The sequence below is a fragment of the Zosterops lateralis genome (assembly GCF_965231275.1).
Source record: "Zosterops lateralis genome assembly, chromosome: 4".
Lineage (NCBI taxonomy): Eukaryota > Metazoa > Chordata > Aves > Passeriformes > Zosteropidae > Zosterops > Zosterops lateralis.
This window is the reverse complement of record NC_139765.1, coordinates 64,331,920-64,348,640: the sequence shown is the minus strand read 5'-3', so window position 1 is coordinate 64,348,640 and position 16,721 is coordinate 64,331,920. Positions and strand designations below refer to the sequence as shown.

The window sequence follows — 16,721 nt, the reverse complement described above, 5'->3', positions numbered from 1 at the left end:
GTTAAACCCAGGTCAAGATTTCACAAGTACTCATAGTAGTTTTGTATGGTTGCTTTCAGAAAAGATGGAGGAAAACCCACTACATAGTTTTAGTTGATTTCACTGCAAGCTCAGCACAGTCTTTGAGCAGTAGTTTTTGCCATCATGGAAGGCTCCAACTGGTCTAGACTGCCAACCAAGCTTTTGGTGATAAGGCATTGTTTGTTGACAGAGATGGCTCAGCCTAGCTGAGCTAAGTGGTCTTGAAAGGAGTATTGAAATAATAAAACATCCATAGATTTACCTTGTGTGGAATTGTTGAGCTGTTTTATTTTTCTTTTCTAAAGCTGGAAAAAATTACAGTGATTTTGGTTAACTTTTGAAATTCTGGGTTTGAGCTTCTGAAGGCATTGGCTGGTACGATTTCTATGCCCATGAAAGTATTTGGTGATGGAAATCAGATTGGCATGTTCATGTCCTATGTTTGGGCCCTCAGCCAAGTTACCACTGCCTGAAGGAAAGGCTCTGTTGTTTTTTTAAAGTGGGAGGCTGACATGTTTAGAGCAAGCAAACAAACAAAGAGGCAAAGGAGTTCTACTGCAGTTGAAAATAATTCTTTTTCTGGGTGTGATACAGCATGAGGGCCATTTAAATAAATTTTCAATGCTAGAGCCAGCCCCAGTGCCTGCCTCAGTATCGCAGGAGCCAGGTAATAACATCTTTCATTCTCTCTCAATTTGTGCAGAAGTGTTTGACTTGCCCTGGCAGCTTTATAGGAAGCAAGGAGAACGTCTCTTTGTGAGAGATTTATAAACATGTCCTTGAAGACTGAACAGAGAGGGGCACGTTCTGCTGAGGAGCTGGCAGATTTTCTAATCTTTGTCACATTCAACTATTGTGTTGTTTCACCTTAATGTGACTCTCTCCATCATGTTCTCTCTCTCCCCTAAAACCTTGCTGTTCATTATGTGCAATTTTAATACAGTTTTTCCTGAGTAAAGAAGTGTATGACTATTGACTTCAGAAAATAATTAAAGTATTTTTGTGCTATGACCTTACAGGTTTTGCTTAGTCATGCAATGAGGCCTTATTCTGTGAGAAGTGACAGAGTTTGCTGGCAATTTGGAGATCTTTTAGCAAAATATTAGTGATTAAAGTACTAAAATATTTTAGATGTAAAAACCAACAGAAACTTGTATTCATTTACTAAAAGCAATTTAATAAATTGTATTCAATTCAGCTCATTTAAACAAGCTACAGAGCCTGCCAAATTGTATTTTGTAAGACAAATGAGCACACCTTTTCCAATAACACCTTTTATGGCTATTTGAGATGAGCATTTGCTAATTTTGTTCGACTGCTAGGTGGGAGGCTCAGAGAAGGAAAAGTCTGTCCCAGGGTGCCAAATTCTGAGGTGTGTTATCATTTCCCTGTGCAGTGTTGTGCTGAACTTCTGCAGTGCTATGATGAACTAAAGGAAAGGGTAGTAGGCAACAAATAAATTATGTACACACCTCCTAAATAATTAATGAATATTAGACTGTTCCTTGGTAGATGAGGCAGGCCTCACACTTCAAGAAAATAAAGAAGTGTGTGAAGTTCTGAGTAATTTCCGATGCTCTTTGTTTAGGAGCTTGCAGGATAAATCTTTCACTGGCATTAGAAGCTGGGTACATCAGTGCTCTGAGCCCTACCACTGGGTAAAAACAAAGAAAAGGAGAAGGAAAGTCACTGACTCAGATCTATGTGGAATCTTGTGCAAATCTCAAAGGGTTTTATTTTGAGTGGGATGGGAGTTGTTCTGAATTTTATTTTTTTGAAATCACTGACAAATATAAGTTGTGAAGCCAATCTTGAAGTCAGGCTTTCTTGGTGGTAGGACCCACAATGCCTTTTATAAAGGTTTTAACAGTGCTCCTGCCTCTTGTGGTGATGATCTCCTTGTTATGTGATTCAGGCTTTTGATTTTTTCTGATAGCTGGTGCTGGAGAAGAAAGATGACAATGTTTATTTTTTCCCTACAAATGTCCTACTGTCCAACACTTTGATAGTCTGCAACTTTCAAACCATTCAAGCTTGGGGATATGGGAATAACTTCCATATAGGAATTGGGTATGTGAAAAATGGCAGTGCTTTCAAATTGGGCTTTATAAGATCATACATTTGCTGGAAGAACAACTTAGATGAGGGGATAAAAGTGCAAATTTTCCATCCAGATTCTCAATCCCTTTCCAGAATGGCTTCCTGTAACTTTACATTGAGCACAGCACAAGAAGGACAAGAGCTGTTGGAGCGAGTCCAGCAGGACACAAAGATGATTAGAGAGGTGGAATATATGAGTGTTTTAAAATGATTTTTAAAAATTAATTATTTAAAGCTTCCGTGAAATTATTTTACATTTTTTAGCCCATTTGCAAAATCTCGTTTCAATTCCTCTGTAAATTTAGTAACTTTTGATTAAGGTGTACTTCATGCAGTCACAAAGGAATTTGCCATTACATTTCTCTTCAAAGACCAAGACATCAACACCTGCTATATTACAGTGTCTGTTCTTTGTGTGGCCAGGGTGAGTGTGTGCTGACAATGTGAAAACCTGAAAGTTTTACAAGATTTGATGGTCATTCCAATTTAGATGTTCCTCTGAAATTTCCAATCTTGATTCAAACCATGTGGGTCTACAAAACTGATTTCTGCTCTTGTCTTGTCTGTAGGTCTGGTCATGACAGCCAATTTAACTCCAAAATAGTTTGCTGACTGAAAATTTAATGTGTTTCAGAGAAAAATGAATGAAATTCTGAAGTCATCAATTGTAGAATAAAATGCCTTTATTTGCAGATTTGTTTGATTAATAATTGGCATATAGGCCAGTTCTACTATTAGGGCATGTCCTAAAACACCCTCTCTCCCCAGAAATAAAATAAATCAAAAAAACCTACAAGCCCCTCAAAAAGAGGTTTTTGGGTTTAACCAGAGATAAACTTTTAGTGGGGCTATTTTGAAAATCAAGCACCTCAAAAGTATCTAAACTACAATCTGACTTGTTTAGGATCTGTCATCTGTTGCAGTAGTCTCCTGCTCCTGGTACACTGATTTTTTAAAATAATCATTACTATATGAGGAATAAAGCTTACTCCAATTGCTCAGTTACTGGTGAAAAGGAATGACTGTACTTCTGAAGGAAAATAAACAACAAACCGAGACCCAACATAAATTTTGTAAAACTCTTAAGTGCTGAAAAGCTGTGGCAGCTTACAGGACATGCCTTTCTATCTCTAACTGTAGTTATCAGAAAAGTTTTTGTGGTACTTATGAGCTACCAGCACCAGAGACGTGCTGTGGTGAGTTTCTTTGAGGTCTTCATGGCCTGAACCTGAGGAAGCTGGCGGGGCTGGCGGGCTCAGTCTGCTTGGCAGGTTTTTGGCTCTGGTGCTGGATGGCAGCCAGTGCATCAGTGCTGGATCCATCCCTGCCTCTGCCTGGAATAACTCCCTGGGAGACGGCACAGCCCCCACCAAGCACTGCTACAGAGGCAAAGTACTTGAGTAAACTCTGGCCATCTGTTGGCTGCATAAATTAGTTCCCCTCGTTTGCCCATCTAGCTATGAGGTATCCACCTTTTTTTTTTTCTTTTTTTTTTTTTTTCCCCTCCAAATAATGTATTTTTTCTTTATTCAGTTCTAGTGGGACAGAGATAGGCAAATGCATTTTTTGCATTTTTTTTTTCTTCCTTCCTTCTTATGCCTACGTGCATTTCATTGTAATGTCTTCGATAAACAAGACAAATAAACAAATAAACATTTCTTAACAAATAAAATTGTCTCCTTTGTATACATGTTCTGCTTTGGAACTGTTAATGGCTTCTCAGAGATAACCTTTATTCATGATAGAAGGGAAACACATTTGTATTTGCCCTCTTCCCCTTCATCTTTTCCCCATTTCTCCTTTTGTATTTTTTCACTTTTCCCCTTTTTTCTCTTATTTGTTCCTTCCTTTCTTTCCTTATGAATACTAATACTATGATATGAATAAATAGATAAGGGACTAAACTGATTAAATTAGCATAACTTGAATTAATTCAATTGGTGTGTTTGTATTTTAACTTTCAAGGAAGAATTCTATTTAGCAATAACAATATTATTTAAAATTCAGCAATTTTAAAGGATCTCCATTTTACTGCTTTCTTAACACTGTGGGAATCAGATTCCTTGAGCATTTTGCAGTTGGTTAGTTTATCACTAAAACTGGTCAATTTTGAAGATTTAATAAATGAATTTTAGTGTCAGCTTCTACCTCTCAGACAAAAAGCTGAAGTACTTTTTTCACAGGGCCCATTTGGATTTTCCTAGCAGTAGTTTTTATGAAGCTCTAGTAAGAACAGATGACATCTTGATGCCTCTTCTGTCAAGTTACTTGGCTTATTTTGAATGTGTACTGTCATTTTGATTTATTTCCATTTTTTTCTTTTGCAGATTTATTTGAAAAACAAAGACTTGTATACTGTACAAGCAAACAACCCTCGTCAGCTAGTGGAAATTGCAGCCAGAGACATTGAAAAACTTCTAAGTAACAGGTCTAAAGCCTTGGTGGTGAGTACTAATGGGTTAAGTTTTCTATTTTGTATTTTAAACGATCTTTATTTACTATTGAAACATGCTTTCATTGTTATTTTTGCTCCCTATACACTTAGAGGCAGTGTCAGTGTGATGTGTATAAGATATGACATGTAGAAAGATGGCTCCTGACTTCATGGTAAAAATGAACTCGTTTTTTGGCACAGGGCAGATGTTTATAATATTGACCGACATAGGAACCATGGCCAAGTAAGAAATCAAGTTATAAATAGATTGGAAAATATTCCTCTAGGTGACGCACTTGGATGTTTATGGCTTGAAGATCACTGTACTCTGTAGTCAGTAATGAGCTTGCGGAAACAAGAAACAGAGCTTTCTTTTTTTTTACTTTTTCTTATTTGTTAATTTAACCTGTATTTCAATCATATTTTGTGTGAAGGTCATGCTTCATTGTGACCTCACAATTCTTTATGCTTTAAATAAGAAGTATCTGTTTCTTTTAAGTGCTTTTGCCAGAAGTCTCTTTCTCTTCTATCCTGTAAGACACCAGACCTGAGTAATTGCTTTGTATGTTTCCTACTTAATCACTCTCACCAGTAAAAGAATTTAAAGTGGTTTTCAGAAGTTACTGACCAAATATGCATGGAGGGATCTGGATGAATTAATAAACACAATTCCTTCAGAGTAGAACTATTGGAAATAGGTTTAAAGAATGGAAAAACAGACTGGATTTCCTTGGGCAATTACATATCCACATAGATGAGTTTGCAGGTGAGTTTGGATGTGTCATTTAAAGTGAAATAGAGGAGAAAGAGGGATTAATTCATGTAACTCTAGACATCCACTCAGCTGGTCATCCCAAGCTCCTTTTTTGTTCCGTGGAATAAAACAGGCACTCCTCAGTCAGGACTGACCTGACATTTTCTGAGTAAGACTTTAAAATGGGATGAACTATAACCGAGAAGAACTTACTTCTCTCTTTCTCAGCTGGGGAAGCCTCAAATCTAAATGTCTACATTGTAAGTGTGTAAAGCTGGGGGAGATGAGTCCCACCCAAACAGTTCTTTTATCGGTACAGTTTCATGCAGCTGAAGAATCAGTGTGAGTGAAACTGCTGCTGCTGCCCTGAGGACTCACCTTCTTGTAGGCAATGACATTTTGCACAGTCTGTTGTCTGTCCATAGGTACCACAAGAGGTACCCATTGTCCTGCCTTTGGTTCTTAGCAGTTCATTCTTCCAGTTGCCATTGTTTTCGTAATATACAATGTACTATCTGGGCCAAAGCTTCTCTAATTCATTCAGATTAGTGGAAAATAGGTTCCGTTTTACTTCAGTGGACATGTGTTAATGTGGCATTCTGTGTGGACTTTGTATTACTGTTGCAAAATGCTGTAAGTCATTTGCAGACCTCCGTGAAGATGCTATTTTCCCACCATTTCCCCTTCAACCAATATAAGTTTGATGCTTTTAAGTTATCAAAGCAAAAGCTTATATTTTCTCAAGACTCAAGATTAGTGTAGGGGTTTTCATATGTGACCGTGGTAGTTTGATCTTAAAATTTTAAGAAAATTAAGTATCTTATGCTTACTTTGAGGAAATATTCCAGAACAGTTTTTCTGTGAATGTGGAAGAAAGGTGCTACCTCACTTCAGGCAAGCACATGGTCACATTTTGAAAAGGGCAATATGATTCTGTTTCCTGAGGTAAAAGAAGACTAAATTAGGAGGAGGATGATCCTTTGATCCAGTAGCTCCTAACAGCTCAGATATTTATACTGACTTTTCTGTTTGCAATTATAGCATATGTACACCAGAACTTTCAATGACTTGTGATTTTAAACTTTCCTGTACATTTTTTTTATACACAGGAGACACTCATTATCTCCTGCACATGATCTATTGATTTCTACTAAGAGGTTTTCTTCACCTTCCATATATATATATATATATTTCTTTTTCTGCCTTTTTCAAGGACTACCTTTATGCTGTCAATTTATAAACTTTATGTAATGAGGCTGAATTATTTATCTGAAGTTTCAGTCTTCTTAAGTCTGATGGATCACATTTTCTCTGCAATCAGGAGTGGAGTTGAATGAAACGGTTACTAATGACTGCACAGAGGGTTTTACCATTGGGGCAAATATGACTCAAAGTGTTAATTAAGACCTGAATCCTGAGAAGAGTATGATGCAAGGGCATCAGACATCCTCCAGTGATGCCATGAGGAAGGTGCCAGTGAATTCCATCAACAGTGTTATTGTTCAGAGACTGTCATACCTCAGGGATGCCATGGTTTCCTCTAGGCATGAGACACAACCAACCTTTGGGCAAGGTTATAATAAGCAAATACTACTGATGACTTTTCTAATAATAAATTGCCTTCCCTTGAGCCATAAGAGCACCTTTAAATAAGAAAGTTCTCTTGCATTCTGATTTTGTCTTTTCATGTAACTATGGGCTAGAAAAATCTCTAGCAATGAGAGTGAAATTACCAGGTAAATGGGTGTGAGTTTCTGTTTGACAGAAGCTTAAAACTGGTGGTTGAAATAGGTACCTAGCTGAGAAAGGACAAAGAGGAAAGCCCTGATCTGAACTCACAGGGCTTCCCTAGGTTACTCTGGCTAGGAAATGTAATGCATAGTAGAAGAAAGATAGGATGAAAAGAAAATGTAAAATTTTCTAGCAAAGTGCAGTGGAGAAAGAGAGTGGTATGAGTGATAAGGAGGAGGACGGGCAACAGTCTTCTAGTGAAGGATGTCAAAGACTGTTGTGCAATAGAGGCTGTTGAAATAGTGAACATGCCTTTTATTATAGCTTCCTGCTGTTTACTATTGTGTGTTTGTCTGGCCTAACCCTACTGAACACCCTCTATTTCACCAGAATGGATTCCCGTATGTAAATGGTCTTGCAAGGAACAAGGAGTTGGACTCAATGATTCCTATGTGTCCCTTCAAACTCAAGATATTCTATAATTCTAGAATTTCATGATACTATGGAGAAGTTAATATTCTGTCTCTGTGTACCTTGCTAATGGTGGGTACAGATGAGCTGTGCTACATTGCAGCCTTCATCCCCAGGTGTGAACTGGCACATGGGTGGAGGTCTCACTGAAAATGTATCCTGCAGTAACTATTGGCAAAGCCCACAAAGCTTTTCCAAGGATTCCAGCAAATAGTATGCCTAGCTCACTGAGCTGTCTGATACCAAATTGTTCATTTATGCCGGACTTAGTTTCAGTTTTAGCATTCCTACCCCATTCATGAGTGCAATAAATTTCTGGAGCTATGTAGATGATGCTAATAGATCAGAATATTTTCATTAAAATGGAAAATTTGGAAGATACTAATACTTATTTGATGAGTATCATTAGAAATATTAGAAATACTCTAAATAGAGTACCTGATATTGTACTATATTTATAAAATATAGTTGAGGAGTTATAAATGTTTCCTCATTGACTATAAAAATTAAACCCTTTGAAAGTTATTAATATACAACATGGATTAATAATACTTTTTTATTGCTCACATAAAATACTTTAGTAATTTTAAGATTTGAATTTTTTTTGGTCATACTTTAAAATTATGTATATTTTAAGTACTTCTGGGGTTTTGTTTTCTGTTTATGTATTGTATCATGGGGGGAATGAAGTATAATTTTGTTTATATAATGTAATCAACATATAAAAAGTAATATTTGGTCCAATGCTGCACACCAATTTAAACAGTAGCTTTACTCCTGTGCACTATGAAGTTGGTAGCTGTGCAGCCCTTGGCCTTCCTCTCTCCATTGCTCAGTACATGTTGGGGAGCATCCTGAATCTTTTACAGCAGGCAAATCTGCAGTTTTACCACTTCTCCTTTTTGCTCAGATATTTGAATTGAAGATCGTAAGCAATTTGTACCTTTGAGGTGGAATAATATTAAAGAAAGAAAAAAAATATAACAGATACCTAGTTACAGTCTTTTCAAGCCCAGACTGCAGAAGTTTCAGGAATAAGGATCAAAACATCCTATTTTTTGCTTAACTCAGATCCCTTTCTGTATTCAGAAATAATTTAATATTTGACTGCGTAATAGTTTGAGATTAATACTAGTTATCCTTCTATCCAAAATTAAAATTTATGTTCCCCTGCAAGTCTTTTCCACAAAAAAAAAAAAACCAAAACCAAAACCAAAAGAAAAAAACCAAAACCAAAACCAAAACCAAAAAAAACCCCAAACCAAACCAAACCAAACCAAACAAACAAACAAACAAAACAAACCAAACAAAACCAAACAAAACAAAACAAAACAAAGAAAACCACAAAAAAAAACAAACAAAAAAAAACAACCAAAAAAACCCCAAAAACAAACAAAAAAACCACAACAAAAAACAAACAAACAAACTAACAAACAAACAAAAAACCAAACACAAAGAAAATAACCCAAAAGCCCCCAAACCTCTTCCAGGAAAGCTTCAGTGTCAGGATATTATTGTCAGCACTATGTTGTACACTCATAGTGCATTTATTTGTCCACTTCTCTTATATTACTGCCCACACTGTAAGGCAGCAGCATAACCATTAGTGTAAAGCAAACACCCAAACTCCACTAAAATACATTTCACTGGAGAATGAGATACAGTCATACTTTCACTGCTGAATTCCTGCCTGTGATTTATTTGTTTTGATTTGGGGTCATGTGTCTGTTTTTAACTAACTCATGTTAAGGTCACTCAAGGGAAAGCTCTAGTCAGCACTGCTGGCTTCCTGAGCTGTGTGTAGATAAAGATGAATTACATGCACATTTGCACCTTATTGTCTAGATTTCTTCAGACATCTCAACCAGAGGCATAATATCCTCATTCTAGCCTCCTTGCCTTGGTTTCTTAATAAAACTGAGGACGCTGAGTTTCCATGGAAACTGAGGCACAGATTGTGTGCTAGGAGACAGGTTCCCTCTACGTGCTGTTGGGAGATGTCCAAGGAGCACAACTGTGTCTCTGAATGAGGAGCTCAGAATGTTTATCTGCTGGTTAAGATGCAATTTCAACACAGCTGTGCGTGCAAGTGTGTCCAGATCTCCCAGTATTTCCCTGCCTGCCTGAAATAAGGCTTCAGTGTCTCACAATAAAACTGAGAAGCTTAAATGTGTTATATTTTGAGGTTCCCAGGCAGAGATCATGTGCACTTTAAATAGGGTTGGGAATTTTTGTGTAGCCTGAAAGACCTATAAAAGTAAAATAAATTTTGTAAGTGTGCTTGATACTACTGTTTTTAGAAAGGTATCCTCACTCTAGTTTGAGTTTTGTTTTGATATCTAAAACCAACCTAACATTCTCAAAACCACTCTGGGACACCTACCTTCTGTCTGCTAATCTTAAATTGCCCACAGTAACAAAACACCTTTCCATTCTTTAAAAATACTGTCTGGGTAAATTTGAGTTTTCCATTCATCTAGCAGATGGACATCATCTCTTGCTTTTGGGCTCTGTTACAACTCAGTCACCAGTCTCTCCTGAGCTCCACTAAGAATTCCAAGAGGCCTAAATAGTCACATCTCATAGCTGAGTCCACCGTTCCCACGTACTAATCTGAAGTTTAGAGCTGACCTCTCCGTGATGCCTTGGGCCAGGTCTCTAAAGTGAAAATATCTGTGAGTACATGTGGATACGTATCTGGAAATGGACACACTTTAACAGGTGCATTGAAATTGTTTCCAAACTATATTCCAGTACCCCTTCAATTCCAGATGGTAAATCCATTTACTTTTATTCTCAGCCTGTGAGGGCTGAAGTCCTTGTCTGAACATAAGGTCATTCTCAGTGGTGTAGTTTGGATCCTTCTATAGTTGGGGGCAATCTGTGCTTCTGACTTCCCTCATTACTTTGCAAACAGGGATACTGTGATTTTGTCCTTGGGGGGCACTGATGAACCAGGTATTGAGTTGATGGAGGAATCTGATGTTTCCTGTTGGTTATTACACATCTGTGTGATATCCCATAGAATCCACAGAGAGAGTTTTACTCTTGAGTTATGGTCATATCAGATGTTAATCGAGATAAAATGACTTTGCCTTCCTCTCTTTCCTAGATGATTTTAAGAAAGTAAGCTTTGCTGAGAACTGATTTTAAAACTGATCATTAAAAAAAAAGCATCACCATGTAATCATGTCTTGGCAGATATGCTACTATTCAATTTTTAATATCAGAGTGTTTCTTTTCCTTTGACTCTGCCAGTTACAGGCAGTGTTAGACAATCTTATCGCTAAGGGCTCATGTTGGAGAAATTCAGAGAAGGAAAATAGCTTGAAGTGTGCTTAGTCTCCCAGCAAACAACGATTTTCTACATTTTGTTAGTATTTTTTGTTAGTTCTATGAAAAGCTGAATATCATAAGGAAGCTGGCATATTTGCTGGGTTGTTTGCCAAAATAATTTCAGGTATGCCTTCTAAGAAGAGGAGGTCTACAAAGATGGAAAAGAACAAATTAACTGGAGTAAATTACCAGTCAAAAAATGAACAAGGTTTTGTTTATGTGTGTTTTTGTGTCATGCACAAAGGTTTTACGTTATTTTTCACTCTAACACGATTTTTCACTTGAAATTGTTTGGCTGTGCCTGTTTCTTCTCTTTAACATTTATTAACTTTTAATTTCAAGTTGAGCATTGCTCTTTAGCTGCAGGAAAAGATTACACAAAGTATGTGCCAGCATCATGAAGGAAATGGCTTTAATTGCAATGATCCTCCCAGAAAAATGCTTACACTTTGGAAAAATACAACTAAAATACACTTTCCTCTGTCTAAGGACTGCAAGATCATGCATGCATGCCTTATGTTTTTACATGGAAATTTGTCTTGGTTCTTTAACTCTTTTTTTTTTTTTTTACATATTTGGTAGAATTTTACAGTGTTAGGACTCCAGGTGTATTCACAGGTTTACTTTTTATATCTCCATCAATTCTCGACATACTGAGTAGCTCACTGAGGTGGAAATATTAAAATTTTATTTCTGAATGCTTCCTATGAGTATTTAAAATAGACATTATCATCTCCTTGTTGCAGCATTAGATTTAGATTTCAGTCTGTGGCTAGAGTTGATCCAAATAGTTTCTTCAGATGTGACAAGAAATTCACAGGTGAGTTTAAGACTAATGCTTAGCTATTTTTGAAACTACTCTCACTGGAAATTTGCACACTAGCAGAAAAAGTTTTACATATGCTCTTTTAGGCTACAGTACTGAATCTATTGGCCTGTATGAACATTGTTTAAATCTCCAGATGTAAATGTAGTCTATTTTGAAAGTCAGCTGTAGCTGCTGAAGCAAATGTGTTTTGGAATGACAGCTAGTGAGATGCAACACTTGTGAAGTCAAACATTTGTCAACTTGTCCACATGTCAGATGCTTCAATTTCTTTTTGCTTGTCTTGCCTAGAGTCTTATTTTATTAACCGAAATCCAGGTTGTGTGGATGCAACATTATGCCTCAGAGGATAGATTCACATAACTCACATACCTTGCAAGTCATCATAAAAGTCTGGAAAAATAAATCAGAGGGCTTGCAGTGAAAGTTCTTATGAATATTGCCTGTGTCCATGCTTTTCTTTTCACAGTTGACTTGATTTGCCTTCTGCAGATCTTGTATTCTTGTTGACAGATAAACAGAGGGTCATCCCTCCAACTTCCATGTCCTCATAGATAGCCACAGTCATAATTTTGATTTCTGTGGCCCTGAACTGAACATAGTGCTGCAGTGGAATCCAGTCTGCAAGCTTAGAGAGACACCTGCTGAATCTCCATCCTGCCAGCACAGTGCATTGCACTTGGAGCTTTAACTGTGCCTGAGACAAACAGAGCTGAAAAGTGCTTGTGGCAAATTATATTATTTGCTGACCAGCTTCACAATGTGACATTTCTTCCACCTTACACAGTAAATTGTCACTGTTAGCATGGTTTTGTTGCATTTATCTTTCAAATGGAGAAAACTAAGAAAGCACTAATAGCTGTAGCAGTTCTTTCCCATTCAGATCCCTTTATATATTCATTTGAACAAATTCACTTACAAAGTAAATGGCCATGGTTAATTTTGCAGAAAGTTTGTTGCACATTCTTTTTTACTCCCTGTGAGAGATTCTTCCTGGGTTTGTTACAAGCAGATTTCCTTGTCTAAGTTTATGGATACTGAAATTTCATTTGTGAAAGATGTTCTGTAGGCACATGACTTCATTAATGGCAGCATCACCGTAAGCTGGGCGCTTGATTGTGAAAAGGGAAATACTGTTCAAACAAGTCTTGGTTTCTTATGGTTTTAAAGTGTCTTTTTCAGCTTTAAAAGCTCAATATTGAAAATAACACAATGCAACCTAAACCTCAGTAGTTTCTTTTTTTGGATTAGTTCCAGTTTTTGTCTCAAGGGCTTTGCTAGCTTTCTTACCCTCAGGCAGCTTCTTCTCCTGAAGTTATTTTTGTTTTCCTTGTATGAGCTTCTGCCTGATAGGCAAAGAAAACTGTTTTCTTCCTTATTTCTTGGTTTGATGGCTTCCATTCAGATCATGCCCAAAAAACACATTGATGATGCTGAGTTTTTTGTTTGTTTGAGTGCTTGTTTGTCTGGGTTTTTTTTGTTTGTGTGTGTGTATGTGGGACTGTTTTTCTCTTTGGATAGATGAAAATTTTACAGAAGAATGATTTTTCATGGTAAAGCACATTTTTCAAATCATAATATTACAGGGAAGTAGTTTAATTTGCAAGTGTTGGCTTCCATACCCTTGTGCTGTCTAGTCAACCCTCTCAAGACTCCTTATTTTTTTCTTTAGTCACTACATTTACATTTTCAACCACAACAAAATAAACTTAAAAAAATTCTAAATTCTCTGTGAAATGAAAATTCCACTTACCAGCTGAAAGCTCTGTTAAATGGAGAAAAACAAAGTGCGAGTGTTGTTTTCAGAGATGCAAATTTGCATACACACATTATAAACAGTGGTCCAATAGTTGTGTGTTGTACACAACTCCAAGCCTGCATTCTGCCTTTGTGAGGTGAGGTTGTCCCCCATCCCCCCCCCACCCCCCAAGACTGGGTTAAATTTGGGACTCTTAAAGTTCTGATGTCTTTTGCAATCTTTGCTTTAAGAGCACTAATACGTGACTGTGTGCATGATTCCAATATTTGTCTCAGTGGAATTCTTTGTACCCTTTTCTTATCTTTTTCGTCATTCTTCATATTAAAAGTCCAGATTAGACTCTGTTGCTGCAGCATCACACTAAGTCATGCTGAATTTTTCATCCCATTTGACTTTAAGTACTTTCCAGAGTCCCTGTGTCTGAGTCAGTGTTTTTTAAATATGCTACAAAATCTGTACATTCATGGGTTGGAGAGTTTTAGTAAGTTGTCAAAACATTTGAATTGTAATTCTGTTCAATTTCCACTTCACAGGGCAGAATTAAAGCACAGATGCAAAACTAAAGCTATGTTGTTTAAAATGGAACCCTTCCTAATTGTTATGTACATGTCATAATAAAATGCTCAAATGTTTTTTCCTGCCTTTTCTTGGTCAAATTTTTAGTGAGATGAGCTGAGTGCAATAACTGTTACTGTGGCGCCAGAGTAGGATTGAATTTTGAAATGCCAGTTTTGACTGATAATATATGTAAAACCATCAGACTTTCAACTTCAGTAGAACTCTGGCTGCAATGAAAAACTATAGAATTGCATAATTAACATTAGAATCAGTCCTTTGCACAAACAAAAGATAAATCCCCACTTTTGGGTTGGTTGCTGGTCATGTAATTTAATAAATTAGCATTCAAGAATGAGTAGTTGAACGGCATGTTCTTTCCAACAGGCTTACTAATTTTTTTTTCCTTTCTGTAAAGGGTAGTGTTTCCTGAGTGTTATGGTACCTATCTACAGATCAGCCATAATGCTTATTCTATAGCTGCAGTATCTCTAAATGCACTGTTATATCTGGTTAACAGTGTAAGAGCCTGAATGAGAGATGTGGGACAACAGGCAGCTCTTCAAAATGCTGTTTAGTTTATTGTATAAATGTTACAGAAGTCCTGGGTCATAGGTGACAGAGCCACACCTAAATCTGCCAGCTACAGCTTGTGACATGCCTGAAGCCAAGTTAGTTTTGGTTACAATGCATTATATAGTTTTCTTTGCTGAGCATCTTAATACATAAAAACCAATCAGCATCATACACAATACCTTTATCATAACCTCTAGCCTATCATAACTCTTATCATTACCATACTATGGTTAGTGCTACCCAATCACATCGAGTTACTATGTTACAGTTTAAGCTTAAAGTTGTTTTTCTGTTTTCTTGCGGTGGAAAATTCTTAGACTTTTTTTCTACTTGGTATAAACTGTTTTTGTTTGTCTGTGGTGTCTTCTGCTTTTCTTGAGACTTACTTCTGCTTGGTAAAAACATCTTTGTTTGTGCTCAACATATCCTTTGCTCCAGCCATAAAACCTCCTTCCTACTTGACTCAACCTTTGCTTTCTTAGTTGTCCAGTGACAACTGGCTCAGCAATTCTAACTTTAGACACCCTTTATTCTTCTATATCAAAATTTGTTTTCATTTCTGTTTCACTTAGAGGTTTTACATTCAGAGAGCATTCTGCTAAGCATTCATATCTGTAAAACTTTCCTGTAAAACTTTCATCTTCCCCAACATAACAGTGTGTTTAGTAGTGTAGCACATTTCCAGGAATATTTGAGTTTTTGTAGCACACTTTTTGCTGGCGTTTCAGGAGTGTGGTTAATTGGACCCCTCAGGAAAAAATGCAGGTAAATCTGGGGCTCTTCCATGTAAGATTTAAAAGGGATCAGATCAGCTGTTTCCAATCCTTGGACACAGCTTGCTGCAGAGTTAGTTAAGAAGAAATACTGAACTTCATGAGAGTATGAAGCAGTTTCACGGAGTGTGTTCACCTGGCATCTTTCTTTCATGTTTTTCTTCCTTACCAGTTTAAGGTGTCCCCCTGTCACCTTTGTCATACCTTTTGGGCTTTGTAGTGAAATTTCCATGTTAAAACTTTCCTTAAGAGAGTTCCTGTGAGCTGTCTTTGCAACACTGACTTTTGAGGTACTTGTTAGTACAAAAGGCAAAATTCCACAGGAACCCAGCAAGTTCTTTGTACCAAAAATCTCAGTGGCAAAATTTAGAAAGCAGAATATGCTGAGGGAAGGCATAAACTGTTTTTTGCTATTTTCTCAAAGACTAGCTTGCTGTGATCCAGCTGTGAATTTGCTGATAAAGAAATGTTCACCTTCAAAAAGCTTTATTAATCAGTAGAGGCTGAGGTACTCCATATGTGTTTTATGTTAATCCTTTTGCTGGATTAAAAGATTCCCTTTGATAGGGAAGCTTCAAGAAGCAAGGTGATGACACATTTTATGATGTGTCAATGTGATGAAGATATGGTTTCTTCAAAGTCCAAGGACCATCCAGGAATATTTTTCACTCCCTTTTATGAAGCTGATTAACAGATACAAATTGATGTTCTTCAACTAGATTCCTAAAGGGATCAGATTTATTATATATGGGATTTGATTTATGAATCCACATGGAGTGGATTCTATGAATGTGTTCACTTCTCCCTTCCTATGGCATGGTGGGATGACTTTTTGCATGAGCTCCAAAGACTGAAAAGTCTCCCTTGTGTGCTTGATTTTAACACAGCTGAATCTCCTCATGGAGTCACCTTGGTCCACATTCCACCTTTGGCATTTGGACATATGAGGAGCACAGCTGAAGGACAGAGATATATGTGCTAAGCACAAGATGTCTTACATAGCTGAAACTGAAATCCTCTGTCTGGAGCATTGCATTTGAGTCAGTGTTGCAAGATGACACTTTAATTTCTTTATGATCAGAGACTGAAATCTTCTGCTTAAGATTAGTAGCTACAGAGATCTTGTGTGTGTTTTGTTTTGTTGTTGTTTTGGTCAGAGGTTTTTTGGTAGTTTTTCTTTTTTTATATGTTTGAAAGAGGATTCCATAACTCAAATGGCTGTCTAAGAAATCAGGGTTCTGAAATGAAATTTATCTTCAGTCTAAGGAAGTTTATGTTTGTCTCTTACCTCCTAAAAGACTTCTCTGATGACTTGATTACAAGCTAGATGGAATGGAAATGCCCTGTTTGTCCTTGGTTATTGCTTCATCTTCCCAGTGCTGAGT

General features: G+C 37.0%; 1 protein-coding gene across 3 annotated transcripts in view; it reads left to right on the top strand.

Annotated features, from left to right (window-relative positions):
* CACNA2D1 (calcium voltage-gated channel auxiliary subunit alpha2delta 1) overlaps window positions 1–16,721 on the top strand; it is a 362,095-nt gene that overhangs the window by 62,629 nt on the left and 282,745 nt on the right. For all 3 annotated transcript variants that reach the window (XM_083859087.1, XM_083859086.1, XM_083859085.1), the window contains exon 3: window positions 4,449–4,565. In XM_083859087.1, coding sequence (XP_083715213.1) covers window positions 4,449–4,565 — 117 coding nt within the window. The remainder of the gene's footprint in view (window positions 1–4,448; window positions 4,566–16,721) is intronic.